The following is a 21,595-nucleotide window of genomic DNA, read 5'->3' on the forward strand; positions in this document are numbered from 1 at the left end:
ATGAACTCTGAAAGAATTGGTTCCTCGATATCTACTTTCCCAAAAACTTTATCCTTAAGATTAAATATATATAGAAGAAAAAAAAGAAAACATTTAATTTTTTTACAGGTAAAATTCTAGTCTTATTTTTAAATGTTCTTACTATTATTTATGCAGTAATTAGAACCATTATAACTAATTTCAAATCATCTTTTAATAGGGTTTTTTCCACCTATCTCAAAACTTATTATTTTATATAATAAGATCCTGGTCAGAAATTGTAGTTACATGTTTTAAATTTTACGCATAATATTTCATATATTTGTTTTAAATCACAGTTTTGGAATTGATCCACATATGTTTGTTTTATGGAATATTCAACTGGCTTTTGCACTGAATCACTGGAGCTCCACCATATAATCTGTGACATTGTTAATTCTAGTTACTTGTTATTGATAGTCAGTAAGCTGGAAATACAAGATTGGTGAAGTGCTAAAAGCATTTCTTACTAGTGGATTGCTTCTTGTTTTGATCTCTGTTGATTTAGTGTCCTAGCAAACTTATTGAAATTATGGTAAAAACTATACCCTGATGTTAGAATAGCCTCTCCCCTCTGTGAGTGGTTTTGACACACTTTAATTTAAATCATTTTTGGGGTATTGAATAAAAATTCCATTAATTTTCATAAGTCATTTTTATAGAGTTATGGGTTTGGTTTTTAGTGGTTGTCTTGTTTTTCATTTACTCTTACATGTTTTTAATATCAGATGGTACTAATGCCAGCATGTATTGATCTGTCTTTATAGTTCTTAGTTTTAGGAAAAATTAGCCATGACCTTAAGTTTTCTTTAATGATTCTGGTTTTTTTATATGACATTATCTATTAGCACATGGAAGAATTCTTATATGATTCTTTCTTACCTTATAATCAAATTGATCCTCCATAAGGTTAAAATTCCTTAAGAGCCACGATTGAAAAAGTGAAAATACAGTTCCATTGCTTATTGTATAATTTATCTTTCTTAAAAATAGTTCTGAATTTTACTTTAATATATTAAAAAACCCCAACTGATGGAAAGATATCATTTGGAGATTAATGATAACAGAATAATATAGTGGTCCAACTGCTGTTCCCTTTTTCTTTCTGATCTTGTACATAGGAGAATATTATAAAGTGAAACTTCTGACAGTATTAAAAATAGATTTTGAGAGAAAACTTTTTTGTTTATTTAAGGGAAAAGATTTTTCTAATAAATCTCATCATACTTTTCTGAAAAGATTGACTCCAATATCTGTCCCTCATAATGATGCAGATATTGGCATTGAATTCTGTTTGATCAAGCCATTCACTTTATCTTGCTTATTGTTTGCTATTGAAGTCAGCTAAATAATGTTTTATGCTATGTGGCACTTCTTTTTCATAAAATTACATACTCTGGATCAAATATAGCATAACTAATTCTTTTTTCTCATCTGACTACAGATCTCAAAGTAAAAAAATCTATGGCTTACTTATCCAATCATATTTAATTACATGCCTTTCCTTCCCTGTTTTCACAGTCATCTTACTCCCAGTTACTGGCAGCTACATGCCTTACAAAGCTTATATCACGCACAAACAACCCACTACCGTTGGAACAACGAATAGATATTCGTAAGTAGAAAATTTTATGTTGTTTACAAAAAATTGGTTTGTTTAGTGATACGATAGTAACAGTTTAATTTATGAGTTTATTTGATAGTACATAATAATTTTTTTGTGATAGCAAAGCATTTTACTTTTCAAAGAGAAGAGCGAAGATGGGGGCAGGGAGAAAAGTGCAACAATGAATGAATGGAAATCCAAATTCTCTGTAAACTTTCATTAAAATTAATAATTTTAAAAAAGGAAAATAATTTTTAGTACATAATAATTTGCTAGTACTTTACTAAAAATGCAGAATGACTAGTGGTAAGTATGCAGGATACAGATTTATTGCAGAACTTAAAGTTTATGAAAGTGAGCCATCTAGAAGTAGATTCTAATTCGTATCTTCAACCCTATGTATGTCAGAGTAGAACTGTGTTCTGTGATGTTTTCAGTAGAAGAGGGTCCAACATCGTTACTTCCAGCAAAATCCTACCTAGAAATAAGTAACTACCCTTACAATCTCCCATGAGTTTCCAAAGCTGTAAATATTTTTGGAAGTTGACTCCTTATCTTTTTCCCATGGAACACTAGTATGTTCATACTGCCAATATTAGGATAGTAGCTCAGTACATAACATGCTACACCACTCGGGCTCACTAGGAAGTCTGTGTCAAAGCTTTCTTTCCATTTGTACTGCCACTCATAATTAGAAAAAATTATTAAAGATTTTTTAAAATTCCATTCAAGCCATGTTATTTAACTCCCAGAGTGTCACAGGCCATTAGGCACAGGACTGCTAGTGCAGAGATTAGCTGGATCCTTCCTGTGGAGCAGTTAGTTCTACTCTGCACACAGGGTTTTCATGAGTTGCAGTTCAGCAGCAAATGACAACAAAATGTAAGTAGATTGATTCAAGTTTACCGACCATTACTTCACATTTTTTCTTCATTATGAAACTGAATTCTGAATTAGAAAGCCTAACAATCATAAATTCTTAATTTCTCAGTAGTCTAACGAAAGATAAGAATTTAGAATAAATAGTCTGAATTTACCATTTCTTGGCCATTTAGCTTATTTACATTTTTTTTTCTATCAGCCTTTTCTGTTACATGAAATTGTTTTTATTTTATAGGGAACTATGTGCTCAACTATCTTGCCACTCGGCCAAAGTTGGCTACTTTTGTGACACAAGCACTCATTCAGTTGTATGCCAGAATCACAAAACTGGGCTGGTTTGACTGTCAGAAGGATGACTACGTCTTCAGAAATGCAATCACAGACGTCACGAGATTTTTACAAGTATGATGTGTTTATTTTATTTAATAAGAATAAAAGAATACAGTTTTATCTATTTACTGATAATATTCTTAGCAACCTTTTTAAAACTATCAAAAGCAAAATTATTTATTTGTTTCTATAATGTCCTGGCAGTGTTTGCATGTAAACACAAACTGATCATGCTTCATTCTTTCTAATGCCTGCATATTATCCCACTCTAAAATAACCGTAATTTAAATAAATTCATGTCCTGTAGAAGAGCATATAGTTTGTAGATGTGAGTATTCTCATTTATCTATCTTGTCATGCCTGTAAATGTATAGCAAATTTCTACCCTTGAAATTCCTCAAAGACGTGTGTGTATGTCTTTTTTCTTTAAATATTTCCACATTGCCCTCAAAGAAGTTTTACCATTTATACTTTCACCAAGAGTATCTAAGAAAAACTGATTCCCAATACCTCAGCCCCTGAAAGTAAACTTTTTATCTTCCCCAAATTGAAACCCCCCAGAGTATGTATCTGATTGTGTTATGAATCAGAATGAATAAGTTTACATATAAATTAATTTAATCTTGGTCTTTGGTTTTCTGTAATGTTCATATTTTCATCTTAATAACATTTTTTTTACAGATGCTTTGCCTTTTCTCATTGTTTATGGTGTTTATAAATTAAGAAACTCATTTTCTTTTTCTTTTATCTTACTAATATGATTTACCAGTTTAGCTTTTTCATAATATTTACAGCAATTCTTAAAACAAAGCTTTTAAATAAGTCAGATTTACAAGTCTTCCTTTGTATCAGTCAGGTTTCATGTCCTGCAAAGCAGCAGGTTTCAACCACCATTCCTTGCTGCCGTGTCTCAATAAGTCCATTAGTTGCACAGGAATCTAATAGTCAGCAGTCTCACCTCACTCTAAATGCAGACATCAAGCTACACATTTTAATCCTTCTGCCTCATGTTTTTTTTAACCAGGATAGTGTTGAATATTGCATCATTGGCGTTACAATTTTATCTCAGCTAACCAATGAAATTAATCAAGTAAGTGCTACAGCCTTCCTCATTGAAGTAAGTGCCTTATTTTTCTCAGTATTAGTGTTTTCTGCTGTGTGTGGGATGATCTTTTTTGGCAGTTGTGTGCTTTTGCGGTAAGTGATAATGCCCTTTTGAAACAAGATTGTTTCATTGGGTTTTCCTCTGCAAGTACAACCTACCTCACTCTTCTTACCCTTGTACCTCTCTGTCTCCAGAATTTTTTATCCTCCTATTGAGTTTCCTTGATACTATCCATTGTTAAAGATAAGAATAGTGTCCCTAAGTCAAAACTGCAATGCCTTGCTAATAAAATTGAATGAGAATATTTCCCAAAAATGGATCATAAAAGTGCAGTTAACATCATTTGTGTGCCCTCTTTGTTCTGTGGACATTGACATTTACTTGTAGTCATTTAAACATAAATTCCCAGATGCTGTTCATTGAAGATTTTGCTGATAATCTTTCTAGAGGCATGAAACACTATGTTAAAAACCAAATAATTTTCTTGTCATTGATGTCACATTACTACAGAGGAAATGCCAGTGGCTTTCTAGTGCTCTATTGTTTTTGCAGTCGTTTACTTTTGTGTCCAGCTAAAGTTCTGTAATTATTAAAAGAGCCACTATTAGTAGCACTTACACCTCACCCTTCAGTTGTCAGCATTATTAATTACATTAGCATCACTTTTGCTGTTGCTCATAATTATGCAAATGTTTTTATTAACTCAGAGAAATAATTAACTGGCAGTTGTTATTATTTTAAACACACATGCTTGTAGCTTATTAGAATCTGGATTTGTAATGTTATCCTTGTCACATGCAAGTCCTGTTGTGGTCAATTATCAAAATCGTAATAGCTTACAATTTTGAGTAGTTAGTCTATATCAGGTACTATTTTAATCATTTTCTATAAATGTTATTCTTATAACTGTCCTACAAGATAAGAACTATTGTTTTCTCTTTTTTGGACAAAGAAACTATGTGGCTCATAAAGGTTAAATAGTTGACCTAAGATTTCAATTAGTAGGCAACAGGATTTGGATTTGAATCCAGATAGTCTTATTCTAGAGCTTTTGTTCTTAACAAATTTACTGTTTAACAATTGTCGTCTTCGTAGTGGAATTCTTGGGAGTTGTAAACTGTTAAGCATTCACCTCCTAACACAATATTGGTGGATTGAATCTATCCTGAGATGCCTTGGAAGAAAGGCCTGAAAGGCTACTTCTGAAAGTCCAGTCATTGGAAACTCTGTGGAACCCAACATTTACTAGCAGCTAGTTTTGTTTTTGTTTAACATAGTGTTAGTAGCTCATGCATTAGTTAAATATAGAGATTGTGAGATTAATATTCTTGTCTTGCTCAAGAAAATGATAGACATATGGCAGACATAATTGTAATTAATCTCTGTATCATGAGCAGTGTAACAGATTATGTATGATACTAATATATATAATCTAGCAGTGTCTTTATCTAAGACATTTATTAACACTGAGACATTTACATGGGCCTTTGAAGCTTGAATTCAAGAATATTTTTAGTTTCCATATAACTTGATTTTTTGTTGTTCTTTGGTTGTCATATTTTAATTAGAAAGTGTATTTCTTGGCAGCATTCCTATTTGAATTTAGAAAAACAAGGCACATCTGTAACTTAATGTCTGTTAGAAATTGTGCTGTATTACTCTTTATGTAAAAGCAAAATGAGCTCTTCTTGAACTACTTGATATTAAATAGAAGGAATTTAAGCTTTGCAACTTGAAATTAATTCTATTTTACTTCTGACTACTTGCTGTATGTCAAAACTAGCATGCTACAGAAGTAAAACATTTCACTTGACCACGAAAATTAAGTACTCACCTCTGTGGTATTACCTAAATCAGAGAAGAAAGAGTGAATTATAAGTTTATGACTGTTCATTAATGTATGTTTTGTCAGTTCTGCAGTATCTTTAGCCGTGGCTGCTATTACTTAGTAAGCCACAACACAACGTGACAGTAATTATTAGAAATGTCTGCCCAAACAATTTGAATATTTTACCTACCTGAGCGCAGAGGCAAATAAAAATCCACGCTCCTCCTTTTACCTCTGTAAAGAAATGAGACGGGGATAGCTGCTGTTTGCTTATCTTGCTCTGTATTCTCTTACCATACATGGTTTAACAAAAATTTAACTGTTAAAAATAATGTTGTTATTATTGTCATTTTTACTGGAAATCCTTCTAATTTATTTGAAGTCTATTGGAACTTTTTTTTTTCTTTGCTGTTATTTATAAAACTAGTATTGGTTTTATTCTTGTTCCACACAGGCAGATACCACCCATCCTTTGACCAAACACCGAAAAATAGCCTCATCTTTCCGAGATTCATCATTATTTGATATCTTCACACTTTCCTGCAATTTACTAAAACAGGTGAGATTATGGGTTGGGCTATGCTGCCAGGTTCTTTTTGAAAGGGTAAGAATGAGTAAGTACTTTGTAGATGTCCTCATCTTTCACATTATATTTATCTCAAAAACATTAGAGAAGCTTGTTAAATTGATCATTAAAGTTACATAAAGGATTTTTATCCCTATTTCTGATCTGTCTTAAATTAATACGTTTACCACAAAGTTTGTAATTTTTTGGTGGAGTTTTTTTAATAGCCACATAAAATTTTCCTACAAAGAGCAAAAGCATGTTAATTTTGTGGTGTTTGAATTCTTAGTGCTCTGAAAGCTAGTTCAGGCTGCATTGTTAACAGACAAAAACTAGGCTGTTTCCCTGTCCCCTGCTGAGTTAAAAGCAGCAAATAAACAGCAACATCTGTAAGGAAAAGTAGATTTTGAATTTTTAACATCCTTTTATACTTAATAACCTGGAGGGTTAGACAGTATTACATAAGGAAATCACCTGTTTTAGAATAGAAAGATGGTACTTTAATCCATTTACCACTGAAGTTGAATTAAGAAATGTTAACCTAAAAGTTTTGCACATTTGTGTAATGTTTATATGCTTTGTCCCTATGGGTAACTAATTGGGATCAATAAATATTAGTCTTTTTAATTTTTTAGGTTTGGGCATTTTCCAGTTTGTGCCAATTTAAATTTTAGAATCAAGTTTGGATTCTTGTTGTTGGCTCACTTAATAATGTCTTTTTCCTCAGTTACATACTCCAGACTTTCCAAACAACACTCAGACTGGGCAAGCTGCCTGGCAAAAGTTGTTCTGTGCTCCCGTAAGAGGGAAAAAGATTGTGAGGAAAACTAAGATTTGAACCTTCATCACGGATCTTTAAAAAACTACTTTTTACTATATAGCCAGCGAGTCACTGAGGCCATGGTGACTATAAACTTTAAACCTGATAATCATAGCAGCTCTGGACCAGTATTAAACTGTAGCCAGATTCTCTATAAAAAATAACTTCCATGGTGATATTATTTTAACTCTGGTTTGGAAGATTTTTAGTGATAGTTGTGATAAAAAGACAAGGTAAAGGAGGGCACGGTCAGAACTTACTCAAAACTCTCTGCCAGAGTTTCATCCTTGCCTTGTCTAGAAATAACTAATATAGTACATTAATTCCCTGTAGCTGTTTTGTCTACAACATATATAAAGTGAATGTTAAAAAGAGTTACTTTGAATACAGCTTCATGTTTTTCTACATTCTTTAATATTGTCTGCCTTATCTTTTCTGTAAAGATATCCCTCTTTGTAAGAATTTCTGTAGCAAGCATAGAGAATATCCATTCTTCAAGCAGCATAATTTCTCTGGGTCTGTATTTTGTCTGTTCTTTTTATCACCCTTTATTCCTTGGAAATCCCTACTCATTCTTAGAGTGCTAACTAAACTAACAGGTGAGTAATCTCATTTTCCCCTTTATTGGGCATTTATTATACATCATTGATTCTCTCTGTCCCCTGAATTGTCGAAATTGTTTGTATACTTTGTTTTTCTTGGTTCTTGACAGAGTTTATTAGTAGAAATATCGAATCAGTTGACACAATGTTTATCTGGCTAAGCTCTTATACAAGTTGTCCAGCTAGTGATCTGCCTTAGCTCTAATGGTTAATAAAGAGCTAGGTATTTTCATAGTAATGTTAAGGTGCTGGTAATACAGCTGCTTTTGGGGGGAGGAAAAACATCACTTTTACTGCATTGAAATATAAGCCCACTTTTTGTTTAACAGCCTTTTTATGAGTCTAAAATCAAGCTTAGTAGAGTGAAGTGATTATTTGGGGGGTGTTTTTTGTGGCTCATTATATGGTCATTTTTACAGGCTTCAGGAAAGAATCTAAACTTGAATGATGAAAGTCAGCATGGCTTACTCATGCAACTGCTCAAACTTACTCATAATTGCCTAAACTTTGATTTCATTGGCACATCTACTGATGAGTCCTCAGATGACCTGTGTACAGTACAAATTCCCACCAGCTGGAGATCAGGTAAGAGAACATTCTGCCACATAAAACTACCTGTTGCTAAACTTTGCATAATGTCTGTAGGCTGACCTAAATAAGTGGTAATTGGTAATGCCTTGATTTTATTTGAAAGAAAAATTAGAACTTTTGTATCTGTCTATATAAAGAGGAGCCCTAGTGGTACAGTTGTTATATACCAGACTGCCAGTTGAAAGGTGGTTAGTTTGAGACTACTAATCACTCCACAATAGAAGGGATATGCCAGTCTGCCAGTGTGCTCCTCTAAAAGTTTTTTGTTGTGTTAATATGTTCCTTTGAGTCAGCCCTGACCCTGCGCACAGCAGGATATCGGCCCCAACTTCACAGCCACTGCTGTTCTTAAGCCCATTACTGTAGCCTCTGTGTTTTCTTTTCAGTGCCTTCAATTGGAGCAGGGGGTGTCTCATCTTCCAGCACTATATTAGACAATGTTCTAAGCTGCTCTTCAGCTTTGGAAAACCTGTAAAGCAGTTCTACTCTGTCCTATAGGATTACTATAAGATCAGATAAACTCTTGGCAAAGGGTCTGATTTGGTCTCTATATCTTTATAAAGGGGGAAATGCTTGTTTGATAAACTTTATTGATTTCCTTTACCATAGAAAACTCTTTAATTACTGATTGCTAACTGACACATATATGACTATCTTACATTAATTATCCTAGAGAGTCCTGTTGTCTTTTACTCATTTAGGGTAATGTCTCAATTTAAAAACAAAATTGAAAGAACTTGTGCCTATGTTTATGTTTGTGTCTTAAATGTAAAATTCCTTTTATCAGTAGTCTAATTAATTGTCTTAAGTTCATTCTCTCAGAGTCAAAAGAATCAATATGTTTTCTTATAGGAACTAAAAACAAAGATTAGGAGAAGGGAGAAAAAAGCTTCTAGTGGCTTATCACTTTCTAAGGGGAAAAACATTCTTTGGAAATATGAGCAGAAATATTTGTTCTCTAACATACGGTGCCAAAAGTAAGCCAAGTGCAGTGCACACATACCAAACATAGTGCTGTCTTTTGTCTTTGTTTCAGCATTCTTGGATTCTTCAACACTGCAGCTGTTTTTTGACCTATATCATTCCATCCCTCCTTCGTTTTCACCTCTGGTGAGTTGGAACAATATGTGGTTCCTAAAGCCCATCTGTCTGGAAAATAGCAATGGTGCATGAATCTTGTGTTTATTTTCTTTTGCAGAATCATAGAAGTAAAGCACAGAAAGATTAGCATTAGTTATCCATCCTTTTGAAATTAGACTTGAATCCTTTAAATTATTTCTGTCTAATGGGCACTGTGTTCCCATTTACAAAAATGGTGATCCAGCAAACAGTGGAAGCTAGCCAACAGTATTGTTACATGCAAGTAAAATCTTGCTGAAGACTATTCAAAAGCAGCTAGAACAGGACATCAGCAGGAAATGGCCCAAAATTCAAGCTGGATTCAGGAGAGGCTGTGACACTAGGAATATCACTGTTGTTAGATGCAGCTTGACTGAAAGCAGAGAATACCAGAAAGATACTTTCTTGTGTTTTATTAATTATGCAGATTATTGATCATAACAAATAATACTAACATTGAGAGAATTAGAATCCCAGAACACTTAATAGTGTCCATCCGGAACCTTTACCTAGACCATGAAGCAGTTGCGCAGACAGGACAAGGGAACACTGCATGATTAAAATCGGTGAAAAGTTTGCCTCAGGATTGTGTTCTTGCACAATACCTACACAGTCTGTATGCTGTGTAAATAATTTGAGAAGACGGACTATATGAAGATTGTGGCATCACAATTGAAGGAAGACTCAGAAGCAGCCTGTGGTTTGCAGATGACACAATCTTGCTTGGAGAATATGAAGAAGGGTTAAAGCATTCACTGCAGCAAGTCAAAGACTAAGCCTTCAATATGGATTACATCTCAACATCAAGAAAACAAAAATCCTTAACCATTGGACCAGTAGACAACATGATGATAGAGAAAAGATTGTTATTATCAGCTATTCCATTTTACTTGGATCCATAGTCATATGATAGCAGCAGTCAGGAATTTAAAAGACATGTTGCATTGCAGAAATCTGTCAAGGACCTCTAAAGTTCTAACAAGCAAGGTCCTTTTAAAGACAAAGGTGTACCTGATCCAAGTCTGGTCTTTTCACTTGCTTCCTCTGCATCTGAAAGTTGTAGACAGAATAAGCATTAATGTCTTGAGTTGTGGCATTGGCAAAGAGTATTGAATATACCATGGACTGCCAAAAGAGCAAACAAATCTGTCTTGCAGGAAGTGCAGCCAGAACGCTTCTTAGAGGCAAGAGTGGTGTAACTTCATCTCACTTGCCTTGGACATACTTTCATGAGGAACCAATCTTTGGAGAGAGATACCATACTAGAAAGAATCGGTGAAAAAAGAGGAAGACCCTCAACAAGATGGGTTGACACAATGACAACCACAGTGGGTTTGAACGTGACAGAGACCATGAGGATGGTGCAGTGTAAGGCAAGAGTAAGATCTTTTGTTCATAGAGTTGCTGTGAGTCATAGTCAACTTGACAGCACCTAACAGAAAGAAACTGGGCACTTGCCACAGATAGTCTTGCTCCTTTAATCTCATATCGTATCTGACTTGCTACTCTGCCTCACATTGTGTATAGAGTGTGGGGTTTTACCTGATGCTGCCTGATTGAACCCTCAACTCAAGATTGTCCTGAAAATTTTGAAAAATCCCTTAAGCATATGTTATAGAAGTAATAAGCGGAAGCTGTAATGGAAAGACAAATTTAAATAATTATCCATTAATACCTTTGAAAGCTATTAGACATGGTATTCTTTCTCTTTTAAAACTAAAATTAACCACCTTAAACTCTTACAGTCTGTTCAGACTATGAAATACTAGTACAGTTTTTCATGTTGGTAGTCTGAAATATTTTTTTATATAACATCTACTGAAAATAAAAATATTCTGTGACTATTTTACATTGTATTTCTTCAGTCGACCATTTTCCTGGTCACGATAGTACTTTTCCAAATTAAAGATTCTTTCTTTAGCAAAAACATGAATTCATTATAGTTGGCATGAATCATTAAGATTACTACAGGGAACGGTAATTCGCTCTGGAGGGTTAATAAATGAAAGGAATTTTTGCAAAGATGTAGCGAGAATTAAGGAATCCAAGAAGGGATAGTGATAAATGTCCCTTGGGACTAACAAAAATGGAAAGTTACAAAATAGTAGGGACCCTCCAGAGAGAAAGAAAGGAAGAAGACACTGGAAAGAACTGCAGCTGTGACTTACGAGAAGGATGTGCAACAGGAACTGGGACCATCAGTGGAAAAGATGAGCCACTGCCAGTCTGTAACCCAACCATGGGATAGGGTATCTCTTTCCTTCTGTCCTGTCACCCTCTGCTACCTATCATTGATTGAAGCCAACTAGAAGCCATAGCAGAGTGCACTGCCAACCAAAAGTCTCTCTATCACCAGAGGTCCAAATCCATCAGAACTCCTCCGGAGAAAGAGGACAATCTCCTGCTTTTAAAATTAACCTTCTCAGAAGCCTTTAGCGGGTTACTGAGTCAAAATTGACTTGATGGCAGTGAGTTGGAAAATTGTAAAGTGAGGGGACTTTGTTGATATTATCCATTGATGTCAACCTCCAACAGAGCAATGTGAACAAGGGTAAGATAGATATGGAAGGCAAATAGGAAATACAGGTATCTTTGCAGTGGGAAAAGAATGAAATGTTTGCAGGGTAAAAGCTGGTGAGGGAGGGAGAGAGTAAGAGTGAGAGTGTGCACGTGCATGAGGGAATATATTTGCCTTCAGTATTTCATTATCGAAAACAGTAGAAAAGCCTCATTAGCCAAAGGATTTAATAAAACAGAAATCTGAAGTATTTAAACTATTATGTGCTTGGTATTTTATATACATACATGTATCTTAGCCACAGAAAAACTTTTAATAACAAAAACACTGGGAAGTCACAGGTATTTAATAAGTGCTTGGTATTTTCATGTGTGCACATGTATTATACATACTTCTCTTTATCTTAACAAGAAGGAAAGAAATAGTTATTGTTAAGTCAGAACTCTACAGAGGATTTTTAGATGCAGTAAATAGCTTAGCAGGAAATTTCCCATCTTACCTTTTTCCTTCAGACTACCTGACTTTGTGTTGGCATCACAACTCCTTACCTACTCAACCTCCAGATCTCCCTTAAAGCAGTCATTACAGTGGCTAAATAATAATACTCAAGTGTCTTTTTATAAACTTTTTAATTGCTGTGATCTAAACTTGAACATAAGACCTTTTTGTTCAATTTTTGGGGGTTTTTGTTTGTTTGGATTTTTATTAAAATAACATTTTAGATGTTGTGTGCTATAACCTACTGAAAAGATTCTATTTGGAAGCAGGAGTGGCATCCATTTCCTAAACAACATGCCTCCGGAAAGCCTATGTCGATAAATGCCAATAGTTGTCGAGGGGCTTCAGGCCTTTTGTTCATAGGGTCGCTATGAGTCATGCTTGACTCGAAGCAATCAACACAACAACATACCCCACTGATCTTCTATAATCATTATAATGGTAGCACTGGTAGGTAGAATTAGTGATATGTAAAAAAAGAATATTATAGAGGGGGAAAGCGTCTAATGAAAAAAAATGTAGCATCTTTTTAATCATTTGTGTTTGGGTTGTGTCCCTGCTTTTAGGTATTATCCTGCTTAGTACAAATTGCCTCAGTCCGACGATCCTTGTTTAACAATGCAGAGAGGGCCAAGTTTCTCTCTCATCTTGTTGACGGTGTTAAACGAATACTGGAAAATCCACAGGTAAAATATGACTGTGTATGTACATATACAGAATTAGTATATATCTAAGGAGAATCCCTGAGAGAAATATCTAGTTAAACAAAAAGTGGGCAATATAAAGCCACCTAGTGATCTGCTTCTATAAAGATTACTCAAGAAAGTCTTATAGGGGAGTTCTCCTCCATCACTTGGGGCCACTCTTAAGTTAGAATCAACTTGGTTGCACCCAACAATGACTACTAATTGAAAGGTTGACTGTTCAAACCCAACCCAGAGTCACCTTGACAGTAAGGCCTGACTGTCTACTTCTGAAAGATTAGAGCTTTAAAAACCCCTTCAAGCAATTTTTTACATTGCGTATGTCAGGTCACCATGAATCGCAGTCAGTTTAGGAGGTCCGTCTAGAAACCACATTTAGCAGAAAACAGTTCAGTCCGTCCAAAGATTTATTTGAATGACATTTGTTGGCACGTTCTGAAGAGTGTTTGCCCAAAAGGAGATTTTATCTTCTAGTTGCATTGAATAATGAATGAATTGTAGGAATTAATTGCTTGGCATGCAAAAATAAAACCAGGGCTAGTCATTTTTCCCCAAGAAAGTTTGTTTGATCTTTTTTTCCCCTTTAATGTTCTTCGTTGACCTGAGTGAATTAGGCTGCTTTTAGATGAAAATGAAGATTGTTTCTTTATAAAATATTCATTCTATAGCTTGATTGTCCTTTTTGTCCCAGAGATTGTGCCAGTCCTTTTTTTTTCTACCAGCACTTTTTGAAGTACCATTTCCCTATGGTGGGAACTAATAAAAAAGCAGTTTCAAATTAAATATAACCAGTTTTACCTTTTTTCCATTTATTCATTTAACAAATTATATCTGCTGCCTACTATATGCCAAACACTCTTCTAGGCACAGGGAACAGTAATGAACAAAACAAAGCCTCTTCCATCATTTCCTAAGAAATGAAGACATATATAAGAGTTATATGATTACATATACTGGTATAATAAACAAACAAGTTGATGTTTAATAATATCAACTTATTTTAATAAATAATTTAATAATTATATTTAATACATTAATACTACATATAGATATATACATTTATTGTACTAATCATGTAATTGCCATTGTACTTTACTTAATGATAGATATATGAAAATAAATATTAGTTCTTTTTTGTTTCTTTGGTGGAAACCAAATAGATCAGTTCCATCTTGAATGTGCCCCATTTCTCCCATTGATCAAGTAGTGTAATCCTTAAGCAAGTATTGTAATCCTTCTTGGCTTTCATTTCACATGCTTTCAGTTTAAGTTAATAATCCCATTTCATGGCATGATTATAACAAACATATGAGATACCCCTTTTAAAAATGAAGGGTTTTTTAAATGTTCTTTTTAAACAGGTGTACATCATAATAATGATTTATAGCTCAGAAGTTTAAAAAGTAGGTATCTTTCCTGTATGATATTCTCTTATTCATTTTAATGAACATTTACAGAGACTTGGAATTTCCATTCATTCATTGTTGCACTTTTCTCCCTGCCCCCCACCCTCATTCACTCTCTCTTTGAAAAGTAAAAGAAAAATTCTAAAAAAAAAAAATTATTTCTTTGTTATATAATCCCTCCCCCCAAGTCCACTCTACTGTGCAGCCTTCATTCTGGACTACTGTCATGACAATATCCTGTATGTTATTCTTGAAGTATAGTGAGTCCTGTTTTACATGGTTTCCCCCCCCCCCCTTATACTATTAACAGAGTTTATCAGACCCAAACAATTACCATGAGTTTTGCAGACTACTGGCTCGATTGAAAAGTAACTATCAACTGGGAGAATTAGTAAAAGTGGAAAACTACCCTGAGGTCATCCGATTGATAGCCAACTTCACAGTGACCAGTCTACAGGTTTGTCTTTGATTGCTTGTTACATTCTTCCTAAACATCAAAAGTATTTATAGGACATAGGTAATAAAAATTATATAAGATACAGATATTTAATTTGAACTATCAGAGAAATAAGTAGATTAATTAAATCACACAATCCATTTATCAACTCTACTTCCAGATCTTACTTGTTTTGTCTTAACTCATCAGATTTAACCTTACAAAAATATTCTTTCCTTTTTATTCTTGTGATAATTAATGTATTGTAGCCTGTTTGTATGCATTTACAAGAGTGCAAGGAACATGAATATTTTCTCTAAATAATGACAGAAATCCTGTTCAGAATCAAGGGAGGATTGGTGGCCTAGTGGCAGGAAGCTGTGCTGCAATTCCAAAGGCATGTGGTTCAAATCCACCAGCTGCTCCACAGGAGAAGGATGAGCAGTCTTCTTCTATGTGATTAACTGCCTCTGAAAACCCACCAGAGGGTTAGCTGTGGGTCGGTTTTGACTCCATGGTACACAACAACATCATTCAGATATATGGCCAAGAGAATGCCCTCATGATTACTTCTAAAAAGACAAGATGGGAAAAGGAAACTAGACAGAAAAATAAGATCTTTTTTCCTTGTTCATTATGTAATACAGGATAGTAATTCTCATATTTTATGACTTACATTAAAATCATACAAAGAACTTATTGAAAATAAATCTTAACATTAGTCTTAATTTCTGATAATTTCTCATTCCTTAAGTCTTGGGTGGAACCCAGGCATCTGTGTTTCTAACAAGTTTACAAAATTATTCTGTTGCACTGTAACATTTGAGAGTCACTTACATAAGACTATTCTTATAGTTACATTTACAAAGCTTAGAACAGCTCTTCCCTAATGAATAATGATACTTAACTGTCTTTAAACAACTAGTTTCCACATAACAGAACAAAGCCCAAAGAAGTTTATTCTTTTCAGAGGTCTTTCTCCTTTGTAGTAAATGAATGAGACTAATGTATATGAACGTTTAAGCTATGCCTTCTTGCTCTTTTGGTTTTCCTTAGCACTGGGAGTTTGCTCCAAATAGTGTGCACTATCTCCTGAGCTTATGGCAGCGGCTAGCAGCCTCTGTGCCATACGTCAAGGCCACAGAGCCCCACATGCTGGAAACATATACACCAGAAGTCACCAAAGCCTACATCACATCCCGCTTGGAATCCGTGCACATCATATTGAGGTAAGAGGATGGAAGCAGCCTCCTTCATTACCTTACCAGCAGTCTAGTGTCAGACTCACCAGAGATTAGATACCCAATTGAGTCTTCCAAGATCCAATACATTAACAGTTCTCTTTCTCTGTCAACTTAAACAGGTGAAAAGTACGAAGTACTAAAGAACAGTCTTTTTCTTTAACATTCTACTCATGGCCTTCTTTATTGTCATAACCGCGATAACTTTGAATATGAAGGTTATGTAATCAGTAAATCAGAGTATTTGTCCTTGCCACTGATTTTCTGTAAATGTGAGGGAAATATTTATAGGACAGATAATAAAAATTGTAATGTTTATGCTATAGATGTTTAATGAGAACTCCTAGAGAAATAAGTAAATAAACACAAATCATTCAATCCAGTTTTCAACTTTCATTCCAGAGCTTACAAGAAAAGTAAGAATTTTAGATATCTAATCACTAACTTAACCATGAAGCACAAGATTTTTGTTCACCTTGACTACTAACTAGACCATAATCCTATACCTTAAAAAGAAGACTGTTTTCAAACTGGCCTTTATGTAGTCAAGGGAGATCAGGAGATCTAGTCTTAAGAAGCTGTGCTGCTGACCCAAAGTGCATGTGGTTCAAATCCTCCACCTGCTCCACGGAAGAAAGATGACAGTTTCCTCCCATGCAATTTATAGCTTCTGAAAACCTGCTAGAGGATCAGCTGTAAGTTGGTTCTGACTTGCCAGCAGTGAACAACAGACTCGGAGGACTTGACATCAATGCCCTAGTTTACATTACATTATGTAGAAAAGTGATGGTAGTCTCTATTTAAGGCTTTCAGTGTCCATTTTTTGATTGGCTAATTCTCAAGGGAATTTGCTGTAAAGTTTAAGGGGTTTTATGGTTTTGTAAAACTTGGGTTCTTAATTTGCTCAGAGTTTAGGGCCATTAATTATAGAGCTATGTATAGTCTCAGTAATTTACTTGAATCATTTTTTTAAAAAACCCATTGTCATATTAGCTGTTTTTAAGTGTTTACCTTATTTAAAGAGGCATGGTTGGAAACTGGTTAAATAAGCAGTAGATCCATGGCCAGAAAGCCAATTAATGCTGTGTACTCTTAGGCAAGTGTCTCTGTTTCCTTGTTTTTAAAATACAAGTAAAAATAGATGAGGATTATTGTGCCCTGATGGTGTGACCCATAGTAATACAAATATTAACGCTTAGTAATGGTAATGGTACTGGTTCTACTTCTCCTACTCTTCTTTTTATATAGTGTAACAGACAGCTAGTAAAAATAAATAAGGCTGGTAGTCAGTACATCATCTGCAATTCTGAACTGTCAAGAAAATGAAAAAGTAAAATTTTCCTATAAATTTGGCACCATAATCACTTAGTGGCAAAATTTGACTTAAGTTAGTAATGACCATTTAAGACCTTATTAATCTTACTGTGTGATAATTAATAATATTCCTATGTTTTGTTGCAGTAATGTATACTGCCTCAGAGCCTATGAAGGGTTTTACATATCAATGGTAAAGGTATCATACCTCAAATCTGAAAATTTCTGAATGCCAGATCACATATGGCTCTAGTGACTTCACACAAAGGATTGTGAGTTCCAAGTTTACTATAGTCAGGACATGCCAGAGACTCAGAATGAAGAGCTCATTGAGGTGATAGCAAAAGACTGATTCCAAGATAGCCAGGCATTAAGAGACTGATAATTCATCTCTACCAAAAAGCCGAAGATAGTAAGGAGACTAATGACTGGAGCAGAGGCATCAATCTTCTACCTGTTTTATGTTATTTCCTTGATAAAGCAGAGTCATGCTATAAGAATTTTGCTTTAAAATTGGTGGCTATATCCAAGGAAAAAAGAGAGCCATAGGGAACTCACCAGCTGCTCCATGAGAGAAGAGGCAGTCTCTCCGGTGAGATGTACTACTCTGAAAACACACTGGCAGGTCGGCTATTAATTGGTTCTGACTCAACAGCACACAACAACAGCAACTGTCTTTCTTCCCTGGGGAACAGAGATGGGCTGGAAGATCCTTTAGAAGATACAGGCCTGGTCCAGCAGCAGTTAGACCAGCTATCCACAATTGGCCGTTGTGAATATGAAAAGACTTGTGCACTCCTTGTGCAGCTATTTGACCAGTCTGCTCAGTCCTATCAGGAGCTGCTACAAAGTGCCAGCGCAAGCCCTATGGACATTGCCGTGCAAGAAGGTGAGTGTACATTTACATTATTTTGAACCCTTTTTCCCTCAAAAATTTTCCTTTATCATCCATTACTTAACGCACATGCATGCACACACAAACATACACAAAATGTGAGTAAGATCTTTTAAGGCACTTGGGAAGAGTAACCAAAATCATATTTGTAGTGAATGTCTTTTACTAAAAAATTTAAAAGTGTTGTCATTTGTAACTGAGTTGATTCTAACTCATAGTGACCCATATGTGAAGTTCTGTTACTTCATAAGGTTTTCAAGACTGACCTGTTGGAAGCAGATTGCAAGACTATCTTCCAAAATGCCTCAAGATGGGTTAAAGATGGCTAGTGGTCAAGTGCTTAAACATTTGCACCACCTCTGTGGAACAGATCATTCAAGAGCCAGGTCTTTATTGAGGAGGAATGTGTCATCAGAATTAGAGGAAGACTTAACAACAACTTGCATAACGCAGATGACAACCTTGCTAAAACTGAGGAGGACCTGAAGCATCTGCTGCAGAAAGTCAGGCTACAGTCTTCCATTAGGATTGAAGCTTAACATCAAGAAAACAAAGAGTCTCAAAAAAAAAAAGAAAGAGTTGCACCACTAGGCCACTTGGCAGCATCAGGATAAATAGATAGAGATTGAGACTGTTAACAATTTCAGCTTGCTCAGGTCCACAATCAACAGTCTTGGAACCAAAAGCCAGGAAAGCGAAAGACGAATTGGATTAGGAAAAGTCTGCTGTCAAGGATCTCTCCAGAGTGCTGAAGTACAAAGATAACCAGTCTAGGGACTAAGATGTGCCTGATGCAAGCTATTGTCTTCACAGTTATTTGCTATGCATCAGAGAGCTGGACAATGACTAAGGATGACACAACAAGAACTGATGCTTTTGAGCTGTGGTGCTAGGGAAGAGTATTGAACATACCAGGTACTGTCAGAATAAAGAAGTCTGTCCTGGAGAGGTGAAACCAGGCTGCTCCTTGGAGGCAAAGATTTTTAAGCTCTGTCTGATATACTTTAGGCATGGTGCCAGGAGGGACCAGTCCTTAGAGAAGGACATCATGCTTGGAAGGGTGGAGGGACAACACAGGAAAGGAAAACCTTGTATGAGATGGATTGATAACAGTGACTTGGGTAATAGAGGCAGATGTCTTGGAGACAGTGAGATTGCCTCAGGATAGGACAGAGTTCAGAGTTACTGTGCATATGGTAGCTATGAGTTGCACGCGACTAGGTGTCATTTAACAACAAGCAGCACTCCCTAAAAAAGTAAGTATTACACTCCCAAAATGATCGTCTTATCTATAGTAGGAAATCTCATTAATTTCCTGCTTCACGTAACCATTTTACCAGAACAGAGTAGTAACTGTAAGAAAATTAAGACTTGGTGGCTCTACCACATTTTTCTTAAGGTTTAGGAAACTTAAAGTAAGAAATTAACTTTGTAGGAATAATTTCATGAAATTATTACTAGAGATGACGCTGATAAAGCTACTTTCGGTTTCAGGAAGGCTGACATGGCTGGTTTACATTATTGGAGCAGTGATTGGTGGCCGAGTTTCTTTTGCTAGTACTGATGAGCAGGATGCTATGGATGGCGAGCTTGTCTGTCGGTAAGTGCTCCCCACAGAGGGTCCTCTTCATAGCCTCACTCACCCTTCACCCGACGTTGAGTCCTGTCATAAGCAGGACTTGACATGCTTCTCTTAATCCTTTCCTTCCATTTGCAGAATATAATCTTACAAAAGTGATAATAATAGTCCACAAAAATATGTATGTGTGTGTGTGTGTGTGTGTGTGTGTGTGTGTGTGTGTGTGTGTGTGTTTTAAAGGTCCAACTTGAAGCATTTTATAAGAATAACAAGAATTCTGCCTAAGAGACTTAATTCTTTAAAAGGCATTGACTGTAATTCCATAAAGAAATGATAGTTTGGAAAGCCACAATGGTGAATAGTATTTCATCAAGAACTGTTTACTATTTTTTGTGTGTGTGCTGTCAAATCGGATCTGACTGGTACAGGAGGAGATTGCCCCTCCTTCTCCAGCAGAGCATCGGGTGGATTCGAACCATGTATCTCTGGGACTACAGTGCAGCTTCTTGCCACTAGGCCACCTATGGACTATTTTTAACCAATCAAAATAAGTCTTTATAAAAAGTTAAGATTGTTCTGCTGTTCCCCGTTGGTAGAATTACAGAATTCAAAAACCTTGCAGATCTCGTCCTTCAGACTATAGGATTTCACAGGTCTTGTAGCCTCTGAAAAACCTATTAAACATCATGTAAAAATGCAAGTGGAAAGGGCAGATGTTATCTTAGTAGTGGTCTGACAAGGAAGCCCTGATGGTCTAGTGGTATGGAGCTGTGCTGCCAAACCAAAGGCATGTGGTTCAGATCCACCAGCCACTCCACAGAAGATAGTCTTTTCCTGCCTCCGGAAACGCACTGGAGGGTAAACTGTGAGCCAGTTCTTTTTCTTAATGAGTCATTTCTGACATGACAACGCATAACAACATTATTATGACAATGCTTTTGTGACCTTGAAGAAAACTGTTCTCCTAAAGGATTCTAAACCTTCATATACTTTCCTTAGAGAATAACACATGTAAAAATGGTTGTTTGGAATTTGGTAGCACAGTATCAAAAACATTTTCCAACAGAGTGAAAAGAAAACCTACTGACTGGGAAAAAATATTTGGCAATACCCTTTTAGACAAGGGTCCCATATGAAAAGTTTACAGACTTCTACAGGGTCTCCCCAAAAATAAGGACAGTTACAAAATGAGCAGGAGACATGGAAAGAATTAGGTGGCACAGTGGTTAAGCACTTAGCTGCTAACAAAAGAGTCTTCAGTTCAAACCACCAGCCTAGTCCCCAAGGAAATATGTGGCCGTCAGCTTGCCTAAAGGTTATCCTGAGAACTCTACAAGCCAGTCTATTCTGTCTTGTAAAGTCATTAGAACTTAGAGTCTACTCGATGGAAAGAGCTTTTGAAAATCTCACTTTAAAGAATTGAACAGTAATTCTGATTCTTCTTTTAAGATCCCTTTTGTCTCTGTGCCACCTTTTGCCTGTATGTGTCCTAGGCATAACAAAAGTGCCACTGACATTTCATAAAAATAAAAATCTAA

The 21,595-nt window shown here is 35.5% G+C and overlaps 1 protein-coding gene across 1 annotated transcript in view; it reads left to right on the forward strand.

The window, feature by feature from the left end:
- XPO7 (exportin 7) overlaps positions 1 to 21,595 on the forward strand; it is a 106,437-nt gene that overhangs the window by 61,455 nt on the left and 23,387 nt on the right. The window contains exons 3-13 of the mRNA XM_006884812.1: positions 1,540 to 1,633; positions 2,742 to 2,908; positions 3,861 to 3,926; positions 6,224 to 6,328; positions 8,176 to 8,341; positions 9,384 to 9,457; positions 13,049 to 13,168; positions 14,903 to 15,049; positions 16,085 to 16,257; positions 18,279 to 18,472; positions 19,973 to 20,078. Coding sequence (XP_006884874.1) covers positions 1,540 to 1,633; positions 2,742 to 2,908; positions 3,861 to 3,926; positions 6,224 to 6,328; positions 8,176 to 8,341; positions 9,384 to 9,457; positions 13,049 to 13,168; positions 14,903 to 15,049; positions 16,085 to 16,257; positions 18,279 to 18,472; positions 19,973 to 20,078 — 1,412 coding nt within the window. The remainder of the gene's footprint in view (positions 1 to 1,539; positions 1,634 to 2,741; positions 2,909 to 3,860; positions 3,927 to 6,223; positions 6,329 to 8,175; positions 8,342 to 9,383; positions 9,458 to 13,048; positions 13,169 to 14,902; positions 15,050 to 16,084; positions 16,258 to 18,278; positions 18,473 to 19,972; positions 20,079 to 21,595) is intronic.

This window comes from Elephantulus edwardii, unplaced genomic scaffold (assembly GCF_000299155.1).
Source record: "Elephantulus edwardii isolate Elephantulus edwardi_28Jun2011 unplaced genomic scaffold, EleEdw1.0 scaffold00038, whole genome shotgun sequence".
Classification (NCBI taxonomy): Eukaryota; Metazoa; Chordata; class Mammalia; order Macroscelidea; family Macroscelididae; genus Elephantulus; species Elephantulus edwardii.